Source organism: Pteronotus mesoamericanus, unplaced genomic scaffold, assembly GCF_021234165.1.
Source record: "Pteronotus mesoamericanus isolate MK-2021 breed Mesoamerican mustached bat unplaced genomic scaffold, CSHL_Meso_final contig_557, whole genome shotgun sequence".
In the NCBI taxonomy this organism is placed as follows: domain Eukaryota; kingdom Metazoa; phylum Chordata; class Mammalia; order Chiroptera; family Mormoopidae; genus Pteronotus; species Pteronotus mesoamericanus.
The window spans coordinates 3,849,769-3,876,379 of NW_026555200.1; the positions used below are offsets into that span (position 1 = coordinate 3,849,769).

The 26,611-nt window shown below is 41.7% G+C and overlaps 1 protein-coding gene across 6 annotated transcripts in view; it reads right to left on the reverse strand.

Moving 5' to 3' along the window:
- VPS13D (vacuolar protein sorting 13 homolog D) overlaps positions 1-26,611 on the reverse strand; it is a 224,503-nt gene that overhangs the window by 167,250 nt on the left and 30,642 nt on the right. For all 6 annotated transcript variants that reach the window (XM_054579727.1, XM_054579726.1, XM_054579725.1 and 3 more), the window contains 8 exons: positions 24,289-26,499; positions 23,026-23,177; positions 19,706-20,737; positions 17,304-17,394; positions 15,640-15,766; positions 13,815-13,995; positions 7,411-7,593; positions 2,243-2,465 (listed from right to left, as the gene is read on the reverse strand). In XM_054579727.1, the coding sequence (XP_054435702.1) occupies positions 2,243-2,465; positions 7,411-7,593; positions 13,815-13,995; positions 15,640-15,766; positions 17,304-17,394; positions 19,706-20,737; positions 23,026-23,177; positions 24,289-26,499 (4,200 nt within the window). The remainder of the gene's footprint in view (positions 1-2,242; positions 2,466-7,410; positions 7,594-13,814; positions 13,996-15,639; positions 15,767-17,303; positions 17,395-19,705; positions 20,738-23,025; positions 23,178-24,288; positions 26,500-26,611) is intronic.

The following is a 26,611-nucleotide window of genomic DNA, read 5'->3' on the forward strand; positions in this document are numbered from 1 at the left end:
GTCTCACTACTGTCCTGAGACACTAACTGAGGCCAAAAGGGTTAGGAGTAAACTGACCTACCAGGCATCCCTCCCGAGACACCCAATTTGCATCTCCTGTAGAGCTCACTGTTACCCAAAGGTTACCAAGTCTCCCGGCAACAAAATTCTTTTTCAAACACGCACCACATGTAACCATTTCCGCCACTCCAATCTGATCCAAACCACCTTCGCTCTGGCCTAGACCACCATCAACCCCCCTCCACCACACCAACAAATTCCCTTCTGGCCCTCACAAAACCATTCAGTTCACAAAATACCAGAGTAACCCCTTTAAAAAGGACAGAAAAGCAAAAAGGAAAGGAAAAGGAAAAGGGGAAGGGAAAGGAAAGGAGGCCATAACATCCCCTTCCTTTGTACACTTTAATGGCTGTTTGATCCAAAACTCTTTCTGTAAATTCCCCTACGTCCCTGTGAGACTCGGCATAAGCCCACAGCCTCCTTTTCCAACGTCGCCTCAAGCCGCCCTCCGCCCTGCTCAGGAGGCCGCAGGCCCTCTGACCTCTGCCTCCTCCAGACGCCAAGCTCTCTGCTGCGGGAACAGCCTCTGACCCACGGTGTCGCCCTCCCCTCTCCGTCTCAGCTGGGTCCTCTCTGTACCTTGGTCCTCTCTGTTCTTCTGTCTTTCCTATAACTTTTATCTTAATCTCTGAATACCCAGAGGCTTATTTAATTTTCTCTCTCACAGTATTCACATGATGGCAGCATCTTAATATATAAGAGAATAAAATATAAAGCCTGGCATTAAGCAGGCACTAAATAAATTAGTTCTTGATTTTCTGACTACACTGATAACTACATGAAATAGATAAAGGTAGAGCTGATCTGAAAGAAGGAACGGGAAAGGAATGAAGGGCTTCGGAGATTCCTTGGGGTCATCATGGAATCCTAGGGATCCACAGAAGTATGAAAATCGCTGCCTTAATCCAATCTTATTCACAAACAGAGGAATTCCAGAAATAAAGGGTAAACCAGGAAGAGAAATATCGTTAGAAAAGAGGCCTTTCTACAGTCCAAGTCACTGCTTGTAGGTAAGGCTGGCCCCCTTCCTTACCCACACTGTCATCCTAACGACAGCAGAACACAGCACTTAGTGAGTGGTTCTATGAGCGCACCCCATCCATGCTCCCTGCGTGTGACGTAGGCAATGTCACATGGCTTAAGACTTCAGGTTCTGGAGCCAGGCTGCCTGAGCTCATAGTCTAACGCTGCCATTTACTACCTACAGAACTGTGGGCAGGTGGAGTTACTTAATCTCCCTTAGCCTTTGTGTTTTCATCTGTGAAATGGGGATAAAAATAAAACTACAGGGGCGTTACAAGGATGAAATCTGATAATTTATGTAAAGAATGTGCCACTGTGTCTGGCACAAAGGAAGTGCTGAACAACTAGTATTATCATAATTATACACTCTCATGTAATCATCAATGCCCCCTCCGCCCCCCACCTCCAGGGCTAGGAGGTGCCGCGGGGAGTCAACTCTTCCTCGCACGCGTCTGCGGGGAGACAGTTAGCAGTGTCCCTCAGCCAGTGTCCCCCATCTCCCAAAGCCACCACGATGGACTAATTTTGTCGCTAATTACATTCTGCTCCCTCTCCGGCTCCTTGGAGCAGCACCTCCAGCACCCAACCCGTCACCCAACCAGGACACAGCTGGCCATTAAAAGGCCGAAATCAGGCTCTCATCTGAAATGACCCTTCCTTAAATTCTAGAGCAGGGCGCCAATAACTAGACGGTTCATGCCTTTTAAAAATTGTTACTTAGAGTAGTTCCATTGTTACCTAATTCACACTAATATTTTTTTAAAAGAGCTCCTTTTTACTTCATAGAATTAAACAGTGACTTGCAAGAATAGTGTCTGAATAGTGGGTGTGTCTAAGGCTGAGGGCCTCCTAGTTATAATATCACTATCTGGTGGCAATTCTCTTGATCTGTAAGAAATCCTAAAAACATCTAAATATCTTTATTTACAAGGTGTCTTGCGAATTTAACCCACTTTAGAAGTCACCCACAGCTAAATCCTCACCCTAAATTTCTTAGACCAACGAAAGCAATGTCAAAATTCGATGATCACTGGAGACATGCTATCAATCACCTTGTCGGCCTTTGCCTGTACAGGAGGCACTGCCCCTCCTCTTAGGTTCCCGCAACCAGCGCGCGAACTTCCCCACCTTCATCACGCAGTTCTTTCGCCTCTTTTACCTGGGCTTCTGGACACCTGGCCAACGGAGGGTGTGGCTTGTTGCCCGTGCCACCTGGTCGAGGAACTGGGCACAAACTCACTCTTCAGACTGCCTGCATCCGTTCCGGCAGGCGGCACCATGAACAGCCCCTCCGAATGGGTGCCCTTCGGGTCCTCCGCGCTTGGCGTTTTCCTCGCACTGTGCTTGGGAGTAGTTCCTGGGGAAGCCGAAGGCACAGATTCCTGGGAGGAAACAACATAAAACTAGACAGCAGCAACGGGGGCGGAATCTTTACTAAAGTCCCATCCCAGTCCCTGAATCCTCCCAAAACTCCGTAACACTTGGCACTTCCCAAGACAACGAGATCCCATGCACAGAAAGGTAACAGGGTCGTGACATTTATGTTACATGTAATTATTTGCGGAGATGTTACATATAATTCAATACCCATTGAAAACTGTGGCAACTCTGCAGGAGGATATTATCTTTTGTCTTAAGAGCAAATGTTAAGGTGCTAATTGCCAGTGGTTTAATCTAGGTCAAACGTGGCAAAAGCCAATCTCTCAGCCATACGAGAGATTGTCCCTTTACTGGAGGGGAGGGGTTTATTGTTCTAAGAAATGTGTCCAACGGCCATTATGGCTCCAATGGAACGAAGCTACGATCATGTGTTTGCACTTTCTGGAAGTCTCCCCTCGTGGGTATACATTTCTCATCTCTCAAGAATTGTGTAAATGAAAACAAAATGGAAAACACAGGCAGTTGGTTATACCTAATGTTTCTGTTCAAGGACATAAAAATCAAGAGCTAATCCTGAGTAAAATAAATTCTATAATTCTACTGAAAATACTACACACTGCCCTAACATACTTAGTGCCTTCAGGTAACTGCTAATAGGGGTAAAACTTTTTCACCACTCCGATTCAGCAACCGACTTTAGAACTTGCCCCGACTTCTTCGCCCAAGCCTCAGAGCCATGCATGTGCCTGGCTTCTGCGTCTACCGGTTCTGAAAGCAGGTTGCAGGAGGGAGGGCGGTCTCCCTCTAGCACCTCCTTGAACGTTCATCCCTCCCAGCATTCGGGAAGATGACAGCGCGCTCTCCTTCACAGGTACCTTGGGTAGTAACTACATGTAACACCGAAAGAAACCAGTTCTTACTTTCTGAAATTTTTTTTGCAAGGCAAATTACTAGGTAAATGCTATTATTTCAGCATTTCAACATTAAAAACAGTCCCTCTTGCTTATTTCAACTCCAGAGTATCTGTTGCTCTTTCATGTGATTCATCTCTACATCCTCTCTATAGTTCGTTTAAATAAATCAATGGCTTCAGGAGACTCACTCAGAGCTTTGAAATGCTGACTTAGAAATTATGGTGTAAGCACAAGCTACGACTAAGAAAAATGAAAGGAAAAACATATGCAAAAAATTCAAACCTGCACTCATTAAGATATGGATTTATGTCAAACAATTCTAAACACACAGGAGTCATGACACTCAAAGGCAAATAACCCCTCTGCAAGCTTTGATTTCAGGGTTATTTCCTGTTCTTTAACCGCTGGAATGCATACTAGACAAACCTCCCACGCGCAAATGTGTTCAAGGGCAAATGTAAATGCAAAGTGATCTTTGGTGAGGAAAGTAACCATTCACTTTACAGCGGCCTAGATCAACCGAGCTTGACTGTGCATGTGGAGAGGCAAGCTTCACAGATATGTTCATCTGATTGCAAATACTTTAACAGGCGACACACTCCAAGCAGCCCTTATGGAATTCTACAGCACAACCACTGGTACGAAACAAGATGCTTTTCTGGAATTTAAGGAAATAAACTAGATCACCAAGTACTACACCTAGGGCTGGAGGCACAGGAGGAAAGGAGGGAGGGAAGGACGGAGGGAGGGCAAGATGGAGGAAGGGAGGAAGGGAGGGATTGCTTTTCATGGGCCTTAACAAGAACTTCTCTACACAAGAGGAAAATGAGTCTCTCTCTCTCTCTCTCTCTCTCTCTCTCTCTCACACACACACACACACACACACACACACACACACACACACACAGATAAGCAGACTTCCCAAATAATGAGATATTTTAAAGGGTTAGTTTTTTAAATTTTCCTTGTTTAAGCATATGAGTGTGAATTGACTGCTGAATCCCATAAGGTTTTTCAGAATAACCAGGAGGCAAAAACGCATATTATACCTTGAAGAAAAAGCGATCCTTGTACGCACTGCCACTTAAAATCAAATCCTCAAAAACAAATACAGCGAAATTTTTTCATTAAAATGCTACAAACCATATACAGTTATTTGGCTTACTTAACAAAATAGAAACATATCTGTAAAAATTCCGTGAGATATTTTGGCAATTCTTTGTTAGACTAACTTCAGCGTCAGCTCATGAGCCCATATATAGATATATCTGATGCAGAAAATCAGTCCTTTACCTTTTTAGGAAGGGTAGAGAAACAAAAATGGTTTTATTGAATTTGATCACCCATTCTGACTCTAACTGATCTTTCTCTTAAAAAATGTAGGTCTCAGGACAAAGATTTACAACAAAACAAGTGTGTTCTGAAAATTTACTATAAACTCAAAAGATGGTTCTCAAGGAGGACTCCCTTGGGCAGTAATGGCAGTAGAGCCGGAACAAAGCTGCAGTGTCCTGAGGTGACAATGGGGACAGCGTTCATGTGCAAACACCAGTTCTGATATATTTATCTATCACCTAGTCGTGTCCCTTATAAACACCTCATACTAAGGCAAAGTGAGTAGGAAGTTCAGAAGCAGTTACCAGTCTTGTTATGAATGGATCTTTCTTTTATGTTCTTCAAGTCAGCAGGCAGCAAAATGCTTCTCTCTCAACTATGAAAACCAATTTTCTTCATTAGGGCCAATGTTACTAGTTCCCCGCCAGGCCTACTGTGAAAAGACCAGTGGTGGCTGATTTTACTTTTACTGTCTTAAAAAATACACATAAGCCCTGACCGGTGTGGCTTAGTTGGCAGGGTGGCGTTCCATACAGCAAATGGCCCTCGGTTCGATTCCTGGTCAGGGCACGTGCCTGGGCTGCTGGTTCAGTCCCCAGTCAGGGTGTGTACAAGAGGCGCCCAATCGATGTTTCTCTCTCACATCAGTGTTTCTTTCCCTCTCTCTCCCCCTGCCTTTCCCTATCTCTAAAAATAAATGAATAAATAAAAATGTTGAACAATTTTTTTAAACACCCACATATGTGGAAGCCTGCGTCTCCTTGTGAAAGCAGCCCCCGCAGCAGGGCCTGTTAGTCCTGCAGGGCAGGCGGGCTTCCCGCAGCAGGGACAGGAAGGAGTGAGGCCTCCATCGGTAGCTCCGCCTGTGGGTGCACCGACGAAGCTGGCGTGAACCGGTGGCGCTCTTCCCTCTGCCTCGCCCAACACTGCACCTCTGCTCTGACCGCTAAACCTGGTTTATCGGAGAGAGTGGCCCTAACTATGTAAGATGACACAGGGACAACATGACCTCTAGTCCTTTGTCCAAACACCCCCACTCCAGGTCCTGAGCCCCAGGTCGCAACCCAAGGACGTGGTTCCTATGACTGTCACTCTTCTCCTTACTCTTCTCTCTTCGCCTTACTCTACCCATGCCCACTCACTCAATCAGATGTTTTTGGTTCAAGATGTTTAGGTTACCAACAGTGACTAAATGGGTGAATAAAAAGTAAAAGAAATGAAAATACAAAGACGGTAATGCAAAAATTTTAACATTATTTGAGTTTAGGCATTATCAACACATGTTGTCTTCCTGCTCCTTTCTAAGCTGAGTGGAGCCCTCGGCAACGTCCTGGGAAGGACGACCAGCCTACTCACTCTCTTTCATCTTCTCTTCTTCTGTACCTAGAGAGGCAAGCAGGCATTGCTCAAATTTATATCTTTTCTGTAATAATCTTTGGCGTTCTTCCACCAAAATTATTTTAATGAACTTACTGCTCTACCCTTTGGAAAATTCAAAGAGCTAAAGCTATTCAGGAAGGGCCAGTAAGACACATGGCAGGAACAGCCTCTGCCGGCTCGTTTCCTCGCATAAACCGAATCCTAACGCCAGAGGTAAAATCAACTCACAGTTAAGTTCACAGAGAATGGAGCCAAACACACTGACGTCTGAGGTTCGCACGCCCTCCCCACTAGCTGTTTGATCCAAAAGAAATGGCTTAACCTTTTTAAGTCTCAATTTCTTTATCTGAGAAATAGCACTAATAATAATAGATTAACTCTCTGGTTACTAATGATAACAAACAAATTATATAAAGAGCTTAGGCTGATGTATATAATAAGCGTTCAAAAAGCATCTTACTGTTATTATTGTCAATCATAAGATCTTACAATCAAATTTCAGGTGCATCTATCTTCAAAGTCTCCCTCTCTCCCTATGGTATTAGCGGTTAGACTAAAAATGAGCACAAGTAGCTGGGAATTTCGGCAAGTGCTTTTCTGACAAGCTAAAATGAGTTTGCACTGAATAAGCAGGTAGACTAGCAAGGTTCCATCAAAATGCTCACAGAGAACAACAAGACGCTTCTAATTCCAACAATGTTACTCAGTCTCCTCAATGCAAATATGCGTGGCGAGGGCTCAGCAGACCGCCTCCAAGTCCTCTCGGTGCTACGTCTGTGATTTACTAGGGGTTCCTATTTTTATCATTTATTCTCAACAAGTCCCAATTTTCCCAAAAGTAAAATGAAAACAGCTGCAATCCTCATGCCAACTACCTCCAAACATTGTTGTAAGAGATAAATAAATGCTAAAGTAGTTTTAAACTGCAGAGCAGTATTTATCTAAGACTTCATTGTTAAGATATTTTTAAATGGCGTCAGATAAACCTTGGGCCAAATCAGAGTTCCCCTGAAAAAGCCACATAGTATAAAACGTTGATTATAATGAGGTCAAACAGTAAGGAAGGCATTATAAAGATGGACAGTTGGTTCTGTTGATTTGTTTGCTAAAATAAGTTACTACATACAGCTGGTAAGTAGTTATGATTTCCACTATCTCTGTTAAAAGATTAATTAAAATGTCAGTAAAATGTCAAAAATAATTCTTCAAGCCACATAAACTAACAGCAGTTAGGCATCAATCTCATGGCAACATGTGAATTTTTAATTGGTGTTCAAATGCTTATTAAACAACAAGGGAATGGGTACTAACTGCTCACCTTATCTTGTAAGGAAAAGGTCCCGGGATAACCAGCAAAGAGAAACTTGTTCTTGACTTTCAATTTCCCCAAATTTGCTACAATCAGATTATTTGATCTGGAACTTTCTGGAATAAGGAGAACAGGAGCACCAGCCTCGATGTCCAGAAGAACCCGTGAGCAGCGCTGGGCTTGATCTCTCACCTAAAACAGGAAAGAACACTGACTCAGTGGCTCGATTAATTCCCCAGTTTTACAATCAAATAAACTGAGGTTCCCAAAAATTTCCATTAATTTAAAAGTCTAAAGCACCTAAAATCACACAGAGTATATTCTATGACCACCACAGAGTTAAATTAGAAATCAGTAACAAAAAAAGATCATGGAAAACCCCAAATATTTGAAAATTAGACTACACACTTCTAAATAACCCATGGGTCAAAGAAAAAAATCACAAGGAAAATGGAAAAATATTTTGACCTTACTGATAAAGAAAACAGCACGTTAAAATTCAGGTGATGTACTTAAAACAGCAGAGAAAAATGTTTAGCAGTCAATGTTTATTTTATATTAAAATATAAAGATTTAAAATCAATGATCACAGCCTCTATCTTAAGAAGCTATAAAAAGGAAAAGCAGCCATGGCTAGTTTGGACTGAGCACTGGCCTGCGAACCAGAAGGTCACTGGTTCGATTCCCAGTCAGGGCACATGCCTGGGTTACAGGTCAGGTTCCAGTTGAAGGCATCTGTGTGAGAGGCGACCAATCATTGTGTCTCTCACTTACTGATGCTTCTCTCCCTCTCTTTCTCCTTCTCTTCCCCTCTCTCTGAAAATAAATAAATAAAATCCTTTTTTTTTTTTTTTTTAAAGGAAAAGATAAACCTAAGTAAAGGGAAGAAGATAATAAAGAACAGAAACTGCCCTGGCTGATGTAGCTCAGTAGATGGAGCACCAGCCAGAGAACCAGAAAGTTGCAGGTTCGATTCCTAGTCAGGGCACATGCCTGGGTTGTGGGCCTGGTCCCCAGTTGGGGACGTGCAAGAGTCAACCTATTGAAGTTTCTTTCCCACATCAATGTTTCTCTCCCCCTTTCTCCCTCCCTTCCCCTCTCTACAAAAATAAATAAATAAAGTATTTTTTAAAAGAACAGAAACTGCTTCTTTAGAAAACAGATAAACAATAGGGAAAAAAATTAAACATTTATAGAACACTATACCAACAACCACAGAATATTCATTTAAGTTCTAACCATACTCTAGAACAGCCTTCAATAGGTTGGTTATTTGAAAAGACTGAAGAAAAATGACAAACCTCTACTACACTAATCAAGAAAAAAGACAGGAAACAAAAATCACAACTATCAGGAACAAGTGGGAGATGTTGCTACTGAACTTACAAATAGTACAAAGATAAGGGAACCAACAAATAATTTCATGCCAACAAACTGACTATTTATATGAAGTAGACAGACTCCTTTAAAAAGAACTATCTACAGCTAACATTATATTTAATTGTGAAAGATGATGCTTTCCCCCTAAGACAGCGATTTCCAACCAGTGGGCCGCAAGAATTTTCAAAACATGCAATACCTGACTATTTAGTCAGGGGCACTGACCTCTTTGCCTTTAGACTGTCAAATAAAAAAATGACAACAGTCAACACAACAATACCTGTCCTGTGTGAATCAATCAAATTATACATATTTTTTTATCAGATCAGCAAAAAAAAATTTTGTTGTGCCACCGAATTTTAGTAATTAGTTTACAGGTGCCATGAAATGACAATGGTTGGAAATCGCCGCCCTGAGATCAGGAACGGTGGCTTCTACTCAGCGCAGCAGTGGAAGTCTTAGGACGCGCGAAAATGCACGTGGGTTGGAAAGGAATGACTAAAGCTCTCTTATTCTCAGACAACACGGCCATCTTGTAGAAAACCCTCAAGAATCGAAAGGAACTAGAATAAGGAACTTCATCAAGACTGCAGAATACAAGGTCAACATGTCAATATATAAGAGTCAATTCTATTCCTTACACTTCCTAAACAATTGGACATTGAAATTTTTTTTAATTTCATATCGTTTATAACACCATCCAATTGGAAATACTTAGGGATAAATTTCACAAAACATGTGTAAGGCCAGTACACCCAAAACTACAAAATATTGCTGAGAGAATCTCAAGACCTAATTAAATGGAGAGATATGCCATACTCAAAGGTCCAAAGGCTCAGTGTTGCTAAGTTGCCAATTCTCACTCAAAATCCTAGGTGACTTTATTGTAGAAACAGACAAGCTGATTCTAAAATTTATAAGGAAAAGCAAAGGATCTAAAATAGCCAAAACAATTTTGAGAACAGAGAATAAGGTTGGAGAACTTATACTACCAGATTTCAAGACATATTACAAAACAACAGTAACCAAGACTAGGTAGCACTGGCATACAATTAAATAAAAATCAATGGCAACAGAATAGAAAATGAAGAAATACATACATATATGGCCAACTGATTCTTACAAAAGTGCCAAGATAATTCAATTGGAAAAGAATAGTCCGGATATGCATATGGAGGGAAAAAATTCAGTCTTTACTTCATAAAACATACAAAAATCAACTCAAAATGGAAGAGATCTAAAATTATAAAACTTCTAAAAAAGGAAAATTTTCGCCACCTTGTGGTAGGTAAAGGTTTCTTTGATAAAACGCAAACAGCACTTAACCATAAGAGAAAAATATTTAACCTCACCAAAATTAAAAGCCACTTTTCAAAAAATAGTGTTAAGAAAATTATTTTAAAACTTAGATGAACGACTGCCTAACCCTACAGACCTCACCAGTTATCATCATAACAAATTATCTTCTCGTATTTCTATCTTCCCGCTAAAATATAAGCTCCCTGAGGGCAATGACCATGTCTTTCTTGTTTTCCATTATATTCCGAACACAGTGTGTGACACCACACTCTGCAATAAGCATTCACTAGATAATTGAAGAAATGAACAAGCAAGGTTGTCGTAAGGGTCAAATGAGATAATATATGTGAAAGCACTTTGAAAACTCCAAAGCATCATTAATGTAAATAGTTATTGATCAAATGTACAGCATACTTATTTTTGCTATCTCCGTTTTCCTCCTGCAACTGAGTCAACAGAAGGACAGCAAGAAAAATAACCCGCCACTGGTCACACAGCTTCCAGGGGCAATACCCAGTCTCCAGATTCTTGTCTTGAATGTCTTAGCTCCACTGAAAACCTGTGCTCCAGTTCCTCAGTGAATAAGGAGGTTTAATATAAAAGACGCTAAATAAAGCAGAAGACACAGGATAACTATAGTATACTTCTGGGGAAAAAAATAAAGAAAACAATTTCTATCTGGCCCAATCAAACTCAGTACATGATATTCCTCTTATTTCGAACATTAAGATTACAAAGAAATATAAAGTGCCACCGGAGCATTATTTACAGACACTGGAAAAGAGAGGAACAGAAATCCAGCAACAAGGCAAAGGTAAATCATTCTATCTGTGACCAGCACAATATTAGGAGAAAGGAATTTAAATTACAAGCAAAATAGCCTCTTATTCTTAACAGCCAAGAATAGTAAGCTTTTAGCTCTCTCTGTAAATCTAATTCGAACAGCAAAACTGAAGATCCTTGAGAAGATTGGCTTTTCTTCAAAGCCCACACAGCACTATTCAAAACAAAAATACATTCCTTTACCTTCTGCTTATGTTATATAATTTGATAAAAACAAAGTTTAAAAATTAACCTGTTCAATTTCTGCTCTCCCCAGGAAGGTACATCTAGCTAATCAGTAATGCACAGTGACTCATGCCCTAACCCAAATGGTGCCTCGCAATAACACTACTACTATTTAAACCACACATGTAAAGGCAACTGTTTAAATGTACATGACTCTAACAGATAACATTTAGCAAAGCTGAACTGAGAGCCGTAAAAATGTTGTGAGCTTTATAGGATCCAATCCTATAAAATAATACCACTTAAGTTTTCAATACCATTTAGAGAATTAAATCCTATAATTCAAAATTATTCAAAAAATAAACTATGGGCCCAAAGATTTTCATGGAAGCATTACTCATAAGAATGATATACTGGAAGCAATTCAAATGTTCAAAAAAATAAGGAAATGGTTAAGTAAACTAACCTGATGGATTACATAGTTATTAAATAGAATCACTATGAAAAGTACAAAGCAAGATGGCAAAAGATTATGAAAAAGGGTTAGGAAAAGCTGGATTCCCAAAGTATATGCATGAAGTTAACAGTTTCTGTACTTTACTACATGAACTATACACTTTTCCTCAATTTAAAAGGTTTTTTTAAAAAGTCTATGTAAACCACAAATACAATACCATTTTACACTCAGTAACTTGCCCAAAATAAAAAGGTGGCAAAATATGAACGACAAAGAATTCTTACACATTGCCAATGGGAGTATGTAATGAAGTTGGCCATTTCTGAAAACCTGCTGGCATTATCTTATAAAGAGAAACATGCATCTCTATGGCCCAGAAATTCCCCTCCTAAGTGTCTCAGAAAAACTATCACAAATGTACAGTAGGAGACACTGAAAACAACCCAAATGTCCAACAAGAAAGTGGGTAAACCATGTGTGTTATACACAATGAAATATGACAGCGAAAATAAATGAAATGCAATCACATGTGATAAACTGAAAGACTCTTATTAACATAGTAAGTGACCAAGAAAAGCAAGCCACAGAACACTAAATACATTTTAATAGCATGTTGTAAAGATCAAAGCAAGAAAAATAAAAGATATCGTATAAGATCTTTTTTTCATTTCAAAGGGACTATTAGACCCAAAAATCAGGACAGTGATGACCTGAGGGGTTGACAGGGGACAAGGTAGGGGAGGAACATGTGCAGCAGGCTTAGCGATGTTTTAGTTTTTATTTTGATTGTGGGTTCACGGGTATTCATTTTATTATTATGTTTTGTAACTTGGACAGATATTCTTTTATATGTGTCAAATACCACATATTTTTAAGTTTCTAAAGAGAGAAAAAAGGTTATATACTCCATGATTATAATCATGGAAACATGTATAGGGGAAAACACGAAAATAGTTTAAAACATATTTATGATACTATGAGACTAGTAAGACTGAATCTTTTTTCCAAACTCCCTATAATTTGATTATGCTATTTATATTTATATTTTTATATATATATATATATATATATTTTTTTTTTTTTTTTTTAAATACATCATCTGGAAGGCAGGAAACCAGTGACACTGCTTCCAGGAGAGAAAGTAGGTGGTTGGGGGAAAGTACTGAGAGGGAGACTTTTCTCCAAATGTTCTTTTTTACTTTGATTCTGTACCAAATCAATATGCAACAGAGTTAAAATTTTTTAATTTAAATTAAACTAATTTTTTTTAATCTTTCCACTATAAACATCATCTATTTCTTAAGTTATCGTCTTTTAACTAACAGTTTAAAAGTAAGTAAAAACAAAGTTTTACAGAGAACAGCATTATAACCGTTTCTGGGGCCCCCAAGCTGGGCGCCAGAGCCCCAGGGGCCAGGGCGGGTTATAGTTTCAGGTGAACACACCCCCTGCTGGACGCTGCACAACCAACCAGCCTGAGGTAGTTCCCATTCAGTGTTAAATCACGAGACATTCCTTTCAATGACACCTCGTCTTTGTGAAGAGGGGTCTTAAGCAGTTGCTGTGACAAAAAGCAAGAAGCATGAGGAAGTAAATGCAGAACAGGAAAGGAGGGTTGTGATGTCCAGCCTGATTCCAGTTGGAGAAGTTGTACAGTGCCCAAGAGCACATACATCCTATGTACTGTGGTTGAGAATGAAACAAAAATATCACTTTCACTTATGTGTTATTTTTCAGGTGACTACTAAGTTGTTAGGACAGACGTACTTACTAAATTGCTTAGTCTTAATTACTTTTAAATGGAAAGCCATTAGGTGTTTCTTCTGGCCTAGGATATGCCAAGGAAAAACTTCCAAGACATTTTGGGAGCAATGAATGAAGAAGGCTGGGAACTTCTAATTCTATTCGAAAAACCCCTCTTTATAAATGTTCTTTGGGACCATCTTCCAATAAAAGAATCACCACTAAAGCCCTAGAAGGGCCAAAAGTCTTAAGTGTTACCCATAATTTTATTTATCTTTTTTAGAGAAAGCTAAAACCAAACTTTAAAGGTAATTAGAACATGATATAGTGAAAAAGAAATACAAGCTCTGAGGTTACAGCGAGATTTCTATAGGTAACCAGCTCCACGGAGGGCATTAGCAAGCATAAAATTCCCTAATTACCTTTGCTGTTTTCAGTGAAATGTTCCAGATTTCTCTCTAGAGGCTTAAGAGCCCTGTGGATCAGTCAAACTGGAACGGCAGCGAGGAGAAAGGAGCGCACCTACCGTCTGCCCCTCGACCGCGGCGCGCTGGCGCCCTAGGACGTCCTGCAGCTGAGTGAAGTGCTGGATGAAGGCCACCACCTCCGCCTGGAAGCGCTGGGTGTGCACGTACTGCACGGAGGCCATCTGCAGGCTTACGCGGACGTCGTGCCCCCTCCGCAGCAGAGGGTCGGGCCGCCCATACCTGCAACAGAGGAGTGTGGCTCAGGCAGCAGCAAGACACAGGTCAGGGTCTGAGGACGGCCTGGGTTGATGGAGAGCTTTCCCTAGGGAACAGCTTGAACCATTAAAATGGAAATTCACAGTCAAGTTTGACAAAGCAGATGCCAATAATCACCCGCTTTCTGAGCTTTGGCCACATGTGGAGGGTGGAAAATAAAAGTCTGGTGTGACAGCCAGCCAGGGCGATAAACTGGCGGGCAGCTCTGGGCCCTAAATTCGCTCTGGCTTCCAGAACTCACTCAGAAGCCACCTGTGGTTCAGACCATTCACCTGGGCCTTTAAGGAAAAGTGACTGTTCCTGCTCCCTCTATGCTAGCAAGACTGTGACAATATAGACTTGAAAAATAGTAAAAGTAAGGCCATGAAACAATGGGTAAGAAAATGAGGCAACCAAACCAACATTTCTGGGGAAAACTGTCTTCTGGTGGCAGAAAGAAGCACTCTTTTAACTTCAGTGAAGTGTAGGCCACAGAGGCTTAGCATCTACATTCCAAGATAAATTAGAAAGCTTTACGAATGATTTTGAATTTAACGGTGAATGGTGTCATAATAAAAAATTATTTTTTTAATTTTATTAATTTTATTTTTAGAGGGGGAAGGAAGGGAGAAAGAAAGGGAGAGAAATCTCAATGTGTGGTTGCTTCTCAAGGGCCCCTCAACCTGGTCTGCAACCCAGGCACGTGCCCTGACTGGTAATCGACCAGGTGACCCTTTGGTTCGCAGGCCAGTGCTCAATCCACTGAGCTACACCAGCCAGGGCATAATAATAGATTATTTTATAAGATATAGTCACTGGGGAAGGGAACTCACATTTGCTAAGCACCTATTTTGTGCCAGAGAGTTAAGAGTTTTATATTAATTATCTCATTTCTTACAGAAACATATTACTGTGGTAGATAATTATAGAACCAATTCAATCTAAATTATCAGTAAACCATGATATACTCCCCCTGAAAAATGAAACAAAAAGTTTTGAGAGATCTTTAGAAACAGGTTTTCTCAATTCTGGCTGAACATTAGAATCACTTTGGCAAGCTCCAAGAAAAAAGGACTGAACACTGCCCTAGACCAGAATAGTTGCGGGCAGAGATGGATATTATATATTCTAACAGCTCTCCAGAAAGTTGAAAATCCGCCATCTTAAACTTTCTGCTTTCCAAGAAAACCAGTCTTTAGTAACTATGTAGGTCTAAAGATGCCTTCTAAATCCTAAACTTGGAAAGATTCAATACAGATTATGTTTACGCAGGAAAAAAAAAAGCCCCACCTGAAATCATTTCACAATGTTTACAGCTTGATGGAAGCTGATCTAACTTGGTCCCCTGACCATTTAAATTAAAAAACGGATGGATGGAGACGAAGCGAGTGGCCTGAGACCGCAGAACAAGCAGGAGGGAGGCCGGCAGGAGCCCAGGCTTTCCAACAGCCAGGGCTGCTGCAATCACGCCCGCCTGTTCACGAGGCCCGAGCAGCCCGCTTCAGCACAGGTCCACGTCCACACAAATCAGGACTCCATCCCACCAGATTTTCATTGTTTAGTCAACAAAAATTTGACACGCAGGCAATTATGAGAAAATGTCAAGTGAGGAAAGGTCACCGCTCTTACTTGAAAGCCTGGAAGATGAGCGCCTCCTCCCCACTGGTCGTGAAGCGCTCCCGGTAGAGCTCCCCGTGGGCCGTGAGGTCGCTGAGAGACAGGCTCCCGATGCTTCCCTGCAGGGCCAGGTCTCCCTCTGGGGACGTGAAAGTCAGAACGCATTAAGCATCCTTTTTGGCCATTCACCTTAAAAATGTCTGACACAAAAACAGATCTACGCGCGCCTCAAACTCTTCGTTATTTAAGCAAACTACAGGTCAAAAGCAAGTTTCCCTACTCCGACACACCCAGAAAAAATGTTTTATGCAATCTGTCGAGTAGCTTCAGTGCAGAAGTCCACAGGGGGCTGAAATAACACAGCCATGTCATGCTTTAACATTTGCAACAGGAAAGAAATCAAACTAAATGCATGAACACTTTAAAGAACACAAAATTTATAATTATAGAAACATGATCCATTCCGAGATTAGACCCCTACTTAGAATTAGGGAAATATCATCAGGTCTGTTCATTGAACTATGGATAAAAGGCTCAGAGCTATGTTAGGTATTCAAGCAACCTTAGTGGGTTTTGGGGTGATTTACCAGAAAACACTAATGAGACAGAGACTAAAGACAGTTCTGAAACTCCTCCGGCACGACAGGGTGAAGCCCCAGGGAGGTGGCAGGGCAGAGGAGGAGCGTGGCAATGCGCACGCCTGAGATGCGGACTCTGTGAGTCATTCTTAACAGGGGGTGGATATTAAAAAGAAATATGCTGAACTGTTGCTTCTGTAAAGCAAATTTTATCATCACAATCAGCATTATAAAACAATGACTAGTTCAGCTCCCAGTGAACCGAAGGCACATCCTTATTTTTGATTCTTAATATCCTCTAACAAAAGTACCCAAGCTTCTACAATATTAAAGACCTATCTCTGCTAGGAAGCTTTTAGACATTAATTTACACCAGGCAGGGAAACCTCACTTTCAGTTCATTCCTTCCCCACAAGACATTCTTGTTTTTAACTACAGAGTCAACATTTGAGCTTTGTGATCATCCATATTTCATTACCTGTTCCGTATGAGAGGAATAGAGTTTTTTAAATTCACTTTATAAATCCCTACTGTTTAGGACTTGCCGTACCTGATCATGGTTGTTCTACTAAGAAGTTCAACCCACAGAGTCCATGAGAAAGAACGCCTGGTCTGCAGCCATGTCCTCTTGCCTAGAACCCCCTCTTGGAGGCTCCCCTCTTCACTGCAGTAGAGTGAACATATGCCCTGGTTCCCCAGAGACAGCTTTAATATGCCAGGTGTAATTAGCATATAACTGTTATTTCCCAGCTGTAATTATTAGTAACACCCCCTTTCACTCTCAAAAATGTTCCAATTTAGGCAAAAAAAGTAGAGTCACCAGAGTTTGTTAAAATGACATATGCCAAGGCATCATCCCAACCTACTGAATCAAGAGTCTTGGGATGAGGGCAGAACGGGGCCAGAAACCTGCATCTTTAACAACCTGGCCAGATGATTCGGATCCACCAGCCGGCATTTGAGAATGTTCATCATAAACCATGGCCACAATCAAGCCACTCATTTCACACCTCCCTCAGCATGCAAGGACATTTAGATTTGTGAGCAAGATGTTCAAATTCTTACCAGATTTTGCAAGTTTGATTCTTCCCCACTTACCAATCATTTCCAGATGTGCCACTAATTTGGACACATTCGCTTTAGCAAGCTCACTGGTGGTCTTATTCAGCACGAGAGAGAGTGAATGAACCTAAGCACACAGAAGACAAAGGAAGGCAGGTGTTACTGGGGGAAGGGGTATCCATCCTTTAGGCACACAGCAGAACCAAATCAAGGAAGAAGCGGAAAGGCTCAGGGAGGCTGAAGGTAAAGCCTTTTGTTAATGCCGATTTCATTTCGGCTTGCTTTAGCCAAACAGTACGTAATGCAATAGGATGCATTCAGCACCACCTAAGAAATGTTTTTACCAAAAAGTTGAACCTGAATGTGATCAAGTCTCTAGAACTAACTTCCATTTCTAAAATTAGAAGGTGTAAGAAGTCAAATGGCAAATCTGAAGCATGGGACACTCTACAGCACATTACCCTAGTTTCTACAGGTCAACGGCACGGGGCAAGGGAAATCAAAGGGGTGGCAGGCTGGCTCACTTGAATGAACAGATTTCAGAGACACGACAGCAACCATAACACGCGAGTCTTATTTGGATCGCCATTCAAAAGATTCGTGCATCACTTTATTTAATTCTCCTCATTTTGTAGACGAGGAAAATACAGCTCAGAAATGCAAAGTATTCCACTGAATTATAGAGATAAAAGGAAAGACATGAAGTTTCTTAAACCATTCATTCCTCTACAATCCACAAGTAATGGGCATTTTTGAGATAATCGGGAAAATCTAGGTATGGACTAATGGGTGTTAATGTAACACCAAGAAAGTCTTGGTAATTTAGTTAGATGGGACATTGAATTGTGGTTACATTTTTTAAAGTCCATGTTTTTCCAGAATGAACACTGATCTATAGAGATGAAATGTTACCTGGAATCTGCTTTAAACACTTCAGCAAAGAGAAAAAAGGAAGAAGGTAAATGTGATGACTCCGGCAGTGTGGGGTACATTGGGGTTCCTTATACTATTCCGTTGGTGATACATCTGAAAATCTTCACGATAAAAATTTTTTCAAAAATTCTAATTCTAAAAAAATGTGTTTTTGAGGGACAGTTGTCGCGTCTCGTTATCTTGTAAAACCAGCTCTCCCTATCTGTGCGGAGCCGCCCGGAGCACTCCACACCCAACAGCAAAAGCTCCCAAGGCAGCCACTACGGGCAGCAGAGGAGACGGTTACCGCTGCAAGCACAGGAAGTCCAAAGAGTGAGCGAAGCCTCTCCAGTTTCCATTCGTCTCGCTAAACATGGTACCGGCGGCCTCGGAGTACTGCCAAGACATTCAGTCAGATGCCAAGCAGGCGAGGAGAAGCCGGTCCATGCCCGGCTCTCCGGGAGCTCCACCCTTTCGGGAGGAATGGAGCCCACTGCCAGCTACGAAAACAAGGACACTGCCACGGGATAAAACACGATTCTCCACCCCGACTTCTCCCCAGCAGCAAGTGCAAGTCCACACACACTCAGGTGTGTCGAGGGAGAACGTCGTCCTCGAGACACACTGCGGGGGGCCCAGGGCGCTGGGCTGGTGCCAGTTACAATGACGTGGCCCCAAGGGGTCCTCTAAATTTAACTGCGTCCACGCAGCTTACTGTTCTAGCACACAGAGCAAATAGCCTTATACTCAAATGCTGTCTTTTTATGCATTTCTCAATATTACACTATGAGTACCAACGACAAGTTGTAAGTATGGCAATCCATGTAACAATAACAATAAGAGTAGCTATCATTCACTGAATGCTACTTAAAGCCACACACTCTGCAAAGGGCCTTACCTATATTATCTCATCAAATTCTTGCAACAACTCAGTGGTGTGGGCACCATTTCACAGCCCCAGTTTATTGAGGAGAAAATTAAGAAACAGGTTAAAAAATGTGCCATAGCCACACAGCTGTTTGGTTACAACAGAAGTGGCAGGATTTAAAGCCAGGCAGTCTCACTTCTGAGACTTCATGCTTAGCGGCTGTACTGTTGCCCTCAAGAAAAACCAACATTCTGCGTGAGTGGGGAAATGATGACAAAAGCCACATTTTAAAGGAGCTGCTATGTACTAGACACTTTACGAGGTGCTTTAGATACATTACCTCATTCAGTGATCTCAATGAGATGATGGAAGATGAGGACACTGAGGCTCAGAGAAACTAAAATAACTCCACTGAAGTATACAACCCAAAGAAAGAGAAAAAGTTACTTAAACTGGTTTTTTCCCCTGCCTCCAGGTGGGATTTACGCTAAAACCTCTTCTAAGATATCGTCTACCCTTTTGTACAGGCATCTAGAAGACCATATAGCTCCCCTGCCAATTAAGGTCTACTTTCCAGAGTAACAGTATGATGACAGCATTTAAATAAACCAACTAAAATTCATTCTTCCAACTTCAAGGAGTGAAAGGGAACTGATACCTTGAGGTCCAGCTTGGTGTTAACTGGGTCCTGAAGTTCAGACTCTAGTAGGGCATTTGATTCTGACTTCACGTTTTGCAGAACGTCCTCAGGCGGGACCTTCATGGCATGGTTGTCCGCAGTGGAACCGATTCCAAAAAAGTCTAGTATCACGACCCAGGTTTGCAGTGTGATGAGCACATCCAAGCAGTTAAAATCAACATCAATGCTCCGGTTAACTCGGTTATAAAGGGAAGAGAATTCTGGATGTTTCTTATCCACCAAGAATATATTGATGTGGACCAAGGAATCATCAAATTTACTCTTTCCAGGAAGTATCGTGGGCTCATCTACTGTGGGAGAAGGAGGTGGGGTCAAGGGACAGTCCTGGTCTTGGACTTCCTTTTGCTTCTTCCGGGATGCCGACGTAGGTCTCTGATACAGCTGGAAAACATTAGGAGCTTCTTCCATGTGGGAAGGGAGAGATCGGGGCATATCAGGGTACTCCACATTGGATAATGAAGGGCAAGACTGAGAAAGATACTCTTTTTGTGCTAAACTTAACGGCTTAGGGGCTCCCCGAGACACCATCAAGTTCTTATATTTGGAATCTGGATTCTTCTCCAACAAGTCTTCCATCAGCAGAGAGCGCAGGGCAATCTGAATGGATAAGGTCTGAGGATGGTCTTTACTGAATTCCACCTCAAAATCCTGAAACTTTAAGCTCACAAGCCCCTGGGCCCCCAAAGTCAGATCTCCACTTAGCTGAACTTGAAGCTCTGATATACAAAAGTTGGCTTGAATCTGGGTAAAGGATTTGACTTCCTTCACAGACAAGGACTTTTGAGAAGAGTTAGAAAGGCTGGAGTGGCTGAACAATCCATTCTCCTTCCTCTCAATGGAAGGTTCTCCACAGGTACTGAGGGAAGGCAGAGGAGAATTAGGGCAGGGTGAGGAGGCAGCACTGACTGGGAACTTATTCAGATCTTCACTATACACGAGATTGTCCAGCGTTTGTAAAACCTGCTCATATACATGCTTTGCTAACACCACCTGTATGCAAAGAGAAAAATTCAGTTATTCTGCTACTATTACAAATTGCACTCAGCTGCCCTGCCCAGAGTTCCGAAGCTGACTTTCCCAGGTCTCCCCAAGAGGGTGTAAATTAGTTGATAGCAAGGACTATCTGTTTTGTTTCTTTTCAATCCATACCTCTCTCTGACACGTCTGTTCTAAAGGCCCTCCGCCAGTACCTCACAGAATAATCTATACACAATAGCTGTTCAACAAGTGGTACTGGTTGTAGGCCTGAATCACTCTAACACCACAAAAACAGCTGCAGAAATTGAAGGGAACACTGCTAGAAGTCTACTGTGGTCATACAACAGGGCTGAGAAACAAAATCCCTGGTTCTAAAACTCATTGATCATCACCAAGCAGTGTGACAACCTGTTTACTGTGGCTAAAGAAACATATACTTTTTCATGATGACATTCATCTATTATTACCTGTTTCTTTCACCCTTTGTTTTTAGTTACAATTTCTCATTAAAAATATTTTCAGTCAAGTTTTTTATTTACTTAAGAATAATTTTTTACCAGAGGAATTCCAAACAGATACAGAAATCATAGAATTAGAAAACAAGCATTTTGTAACCTCTAATGAAATAATTTATCCCATCATAACTCATCAGAGGCATAAGTCCTTACGTGGATGACTCACAGAGAATTTTACAATGGAGGGATCAGTTTTCTGCGACCTGAACACAATCACCAATTTTGGCATCAGTGAGAGAGACAACCAGACACTACATGCCTCCTGATACAGCACATTACGAAGCGCACAGCACTACCCTTGCCAAAAAAAGCAAAAAATTAAAAAATAAAAATAAATTTAAAAAAAAAAGAACCTGAATCCAGTTAAACTTGTAGAGTTAAGTTACAATTTATAGGAAATGTAGGGGAACAAATTAAGTGACACCACAAATAGCTAATCCAGAATGTGAGACATTCTATAGGGCAACTGACCTGGTTTTCATGACAAAATAACGGCATAGGGGAAAAAAATAAGAGTGAAACTAAATTAACAGAGACCCACATGACATATATAGAGTACAAATGCAACATGTGGACCTTGTTAGAGCCTAAAATAAAAAGACATTTTTGAAACAATCAAAATAGTCTGATATCTGAAAATGGATTAAAATGCAATGATACCAAGGAATCCTCATTTATTTTACAAGGCATGATAACATTATTGTAGTTATGTCAAAAAATGTATGTAGTCTGTAGAGATACATTCCAAATATATAGAGATAAATATGGCATCAGGTCTGGGATATGCCTTAAAATCAGATGGAGGAAAAAATCTGCGTGATGGGTACGTAAGGTTCATTAGCTACGTTTGTGTATATTTAAATTTTTTCATAATCAAGTATTTTACATTTTTACAAACTATTTTTTAATAATTTAAAATAATTTTAAAGAATTTCATCAAAAACTACAGTACATCAATGGTAACTATAAGAATACATCAATATAACCCATCAGCATTCACATTAAGCACTAAATTTAAGATGAAAATTCATGGGAAAGCGCTGTCGCTCAGGGGCCCACGCCCAGGAACCGGTGACGCCGGAACGCACACATGCTCTGGTACAGCACCCCCAACGCAGGCTAGTGGCCAGCTGCTGCCCATGCCCAGGGTCCACTGCCCTAAGACCCTGTCTGTCCTTGCTGTTTTAGGGTGTTAGGCTCTTTTCTCTCATCCCTGTTAAAGCAGGAAAAATGACACTTGTAAAGGAAAAAGGGTGAAAATGTACACACACACACACACACACACACACACACAGAATCCCTCCCCAGGCCTGTCGCATTTCAAAGTAGGCAAGACTAACTCTAATTCCCCCTTGGAAGGATCTGCCAACAGCCCGGATGACCAGACTGTGTTACAGACTGAGCCAAGCACGTCAGAGCCGGACAAGAAGTATATCCTCCTGGGAGAGAGACACTGAGTTTTTAAGCAATAATTCTCATTTCTGAACGGCAATGGAATTAAGGATCTGCCCCTCTTCCTCTACATAACTCACCCTCCTCCACAAGGAGACGGCGAACAAGACTGACCCCCCAGTGACAAAAGGACACAATAAAAGGACTCCGTGTTGACTGGAACAAGTTATCCACACCGACATGCATTAATGATATCTCCTTCAATTTATATATTTTCCTTCCAAAAGTTTATATATAATCATATTCCAAAATATAAATATATTTATACATTACAAATATAAAATACACATGTGACTTCAACTGTCCTGATGTGAAAACCAACAAGGTGTTTACCTGAACTGGGTTGACAAACTTCCCTTCAATCTTCATGATGCTGGACGTTCCCAGGTCATCAGGACTGAGGGAGAAAGCCAGCTCAGATTCTCTCTCTATAGGAATCTTCTCCAGTTTAAACTGGATGGTGGTGTTGTTCAGGATGTGAAAGGCTGCAGAAGAGAGAGGGAATGACAGTCTGCAAACACCACTATTTACTGTCTGATTGCCGATCAAGAGCAGGACATATGAAACAGAGCCCACAAGTTGTTCTTAGACCAGGGTCCGTGATCCAGTACAAACTTCAGCGACTATCCCAAGACCAAAACTCACAGCGAGCGGAGGCACAAGATAAATTGATGCACAAAAAGAAACAGTATTTTCGTGACATGCTCCACTTGGTGGCTTCAGAATACGATGGGTGAACACAAATCCGGGCCAGGCTCTGCATTAAGCTGCGCTCAGCCTCCCAAGCTGGCATTTTCCAAGCCAACTTGCTCTCTTTCCCCAGCTTTCAGATACTGATGGACTCCTCTTAATGCGCCTAAATTAGATTCAAGGACCATACAAGGTTCCCATACAAGTGAACAGCTTTTATCCCAAGCAGAGAAAGCAGTCTTTGGGTACGTAAGTAACATCTGAGAAGCATAAAAGACGTTCTCAAAGGCACTGAGTCCTTCACCAATAAATAAAGCCACGCGCCAGGGCTTACCTGATTTCTGAGGATGCCGAGACCAAATGATCGAACTGTTTGGTTTTAGCCAAGGAGATTGAGAACACAAATACAGGCATGTTATTCCCAGAACCCTGAACCAACCCATTATGAAAGATGGCAGAATACGAAAAGGAGAACGTAACACTCACAGACTAAATTGCATGTTCTAATTATGTCAAGTCCTCTAGTTGTCTTGGACTGCAATGTTTAACTAGGAAAGGACTACAGCTTGGAAAGTCAAAAATCAGATGTATTTGATCACATTAAATACTCTTTTAACAGAATCCACTCACTGAAACATCCCTACAAATGAACACTCACCCAGTTCCAAAGGGGACCACTTAGAAAATACATATATTATTTCACCATATAATGGATGGGAAAAGTTGAAAACATATCAATCTAATATGAAAGCATTCTATTAAAAGTCTGGTATGATTTTTTAAAATATTAACTGGGGGTTTTTTTTATAAAAAGAAAAAAAAGGTTTTGTTGTTGTTTTAAGCAGAGTATACATGAGCTGGGTTTGACATCTTGAAACAAAATGAGACATGATTTACGCTCCTCACCTTGGCCTCTATGCAGAGATTCGAAGAAGTCGTGCCGGGTGAAATGCGCCTCCTCCTGACTATTGGCACTAGCAGACCCAGAAGGAGGGCAGGACACCCGACCCACGTCTGACCCAGCACCCTCTCTGCCTGCCAACTGGGTGCAATTCAAAGAGTATAATTTAATGTCTTTGATTTCCACTTGCAGACGGTCACTTCTGGACTCATCGTCTCCTGCCACAAAATTCTGGATGAATATCTGTCCCAAGTGCCCCACCAACAACTCCGGGCTCCCGGGCTTCCGAGGGATGGAGACAACTGGCGACTCAACGTTTATGTTCAAGATCAGCTTTACGGTGTCAGGATGAGAGGCAGCTGGGCCAAACCCATACATTTCATTGTCTTCTAAGCTAAAGGATTCCCGCATCTTCCTTGGAGTTTCAAAGAGTGACACCATCTCACTGTACTCGGCTGTCTTGGTGGCTAGCACCGTGGTGACTTTGGTGGCGGCGCTTTTCAGCATGCTTCGGAAATTTTCTTCCAGTTCATCCATGGACAAGGTCAACTCCTTCAAAAACTTAGCAGAGTGGTTATAATGCAGGGAGGCCATCTTGAGATTAAGAAAACATTCCTGTTTCGACTTCTCGACAAATGTGAAACTCAAAGCTTCGCTGAGGGCTGCATCTTCCATTCTGACAAATACAGACTCGAAGTGGCCGATATCACTGATGATATTTTCATAGCCTGTGGAATTCCCAATGCTGACAACATACTGGTTCTTAACATTATCTTGCGTCAAATCCATAAGCTGCAAACAGCCAAGAGAACCATTCACATCAAACGTGCTCCCCATTGAGACGTTGACTTTGGTGCCACCTATACTTGCAGTGGCGATTTTTCTGCCATATTTCTCTCCATTTGCTATTCCCACTGTCCGAAGGAGCAGTAAGTTAAGACGGTGGATTTCCACCGCAACCTCAGTGTTTTGTTCATATGTAGCTTGGTAAGTTCCTTGTTCACTAAAGCTTCTTTCAAAATCAGTCATTAAAGGTTGGGGACTCAAATCATCTTTTTCCTTGGGAAAGGATTTTTGAAGAAAACCAATCAGCTCCACAATTGTCTCTGGGTTTAGGATAATATCCAAATTATTCACCTGCAATGAAATCACCTGAAGAGAGCTATCCAAATTCATTGATGGGCACTCTGAACTCACAAACTGATATTCCAGTTTAATGAGGGACTCCTGTTCTTTGGTGAGAATTCTGTCAAGCGAGACACCAGCAGCTGGCCGGCTGCTCAACGTGGCAGCACTGGTGAAAGGGGCCACACTGGATCCAGAGACAGGAGACTGGGCCCTGCTGTCCCGGAGGCTTCCTGTTGGGATATCAAAGCTCAGGTTCTTATGTGAAGCCATCAAGAGGTCAAAATCCGCACCATAAGTTTGCATGGTGTCCACCAGGAGCAAACCATGAACAGTTAGGGACACTTCGGCATCATAAGGCCTCTTCACAAAGTGAGCGTTAGTACCAAATACCTTGAGCACGGAGATGTACTGGCCATTGCTCTCAACGCCAAGCTGCATACAGTTCACTTTGAACTCAGCCAGGAGGAGCTGGGACTCCACCAGAACCTCCCGGGTATGCTGCTCCAGCGTCACGATGCTCTGGGTTAAGTTCATCACCGAGTCTTGCAAACTGCCCCGCTGATCCTCTTGGGGGAAAATCTTCTCTTTAATCTGAGTGTCAGAAGTCTTTGCGTCTGGGGTGGTGAGGAGAGTGAAGCAATTCTTTATAGCAGATATTTTATCTTCATTGATGTGGATTTTTAAGTCTGGTAAGTTGCCTGAGAGCACCGCTCCGGGGTACTTGGGATCTGAGGTATAAATCAGTCGGCGTTCTAACTGTAGATGAACATTGAATTTCTCGACCACATGGGTTGGCCCCACGTCAATGTCCTGGACATGTTTCCAATTGTCCTTCACTCGTCCCACCATGATCTGGAGGTCCATAAATGACAGGGAGTACCTCTCATACATCTTTTTGCTCAATAAATGTGCTTGCAGCTGCTCTTCACTGAATTCAACTCCAGCAAATGGAGGTGTTTTCTGCCCGTGACTGCTGCTCGTCTCGGGAGGTGGGGTGTTAGGAGGTGTGGCAAGAGGGGTCTTATACTCTTCATCACTAAACTGATTCTCTTCCGATGCTGACCCATCCCCACTTGTCCTGGGTTCATCTGCAGGTAAAAAAGAGAGAATTCAAAGTCTATGTCTGCCCTTGCCTTCTGTCCTTTGATGTAATAATTAAGCAAAGTAGAGAATCAACCAACCCCAATTTCAAAAAAATAA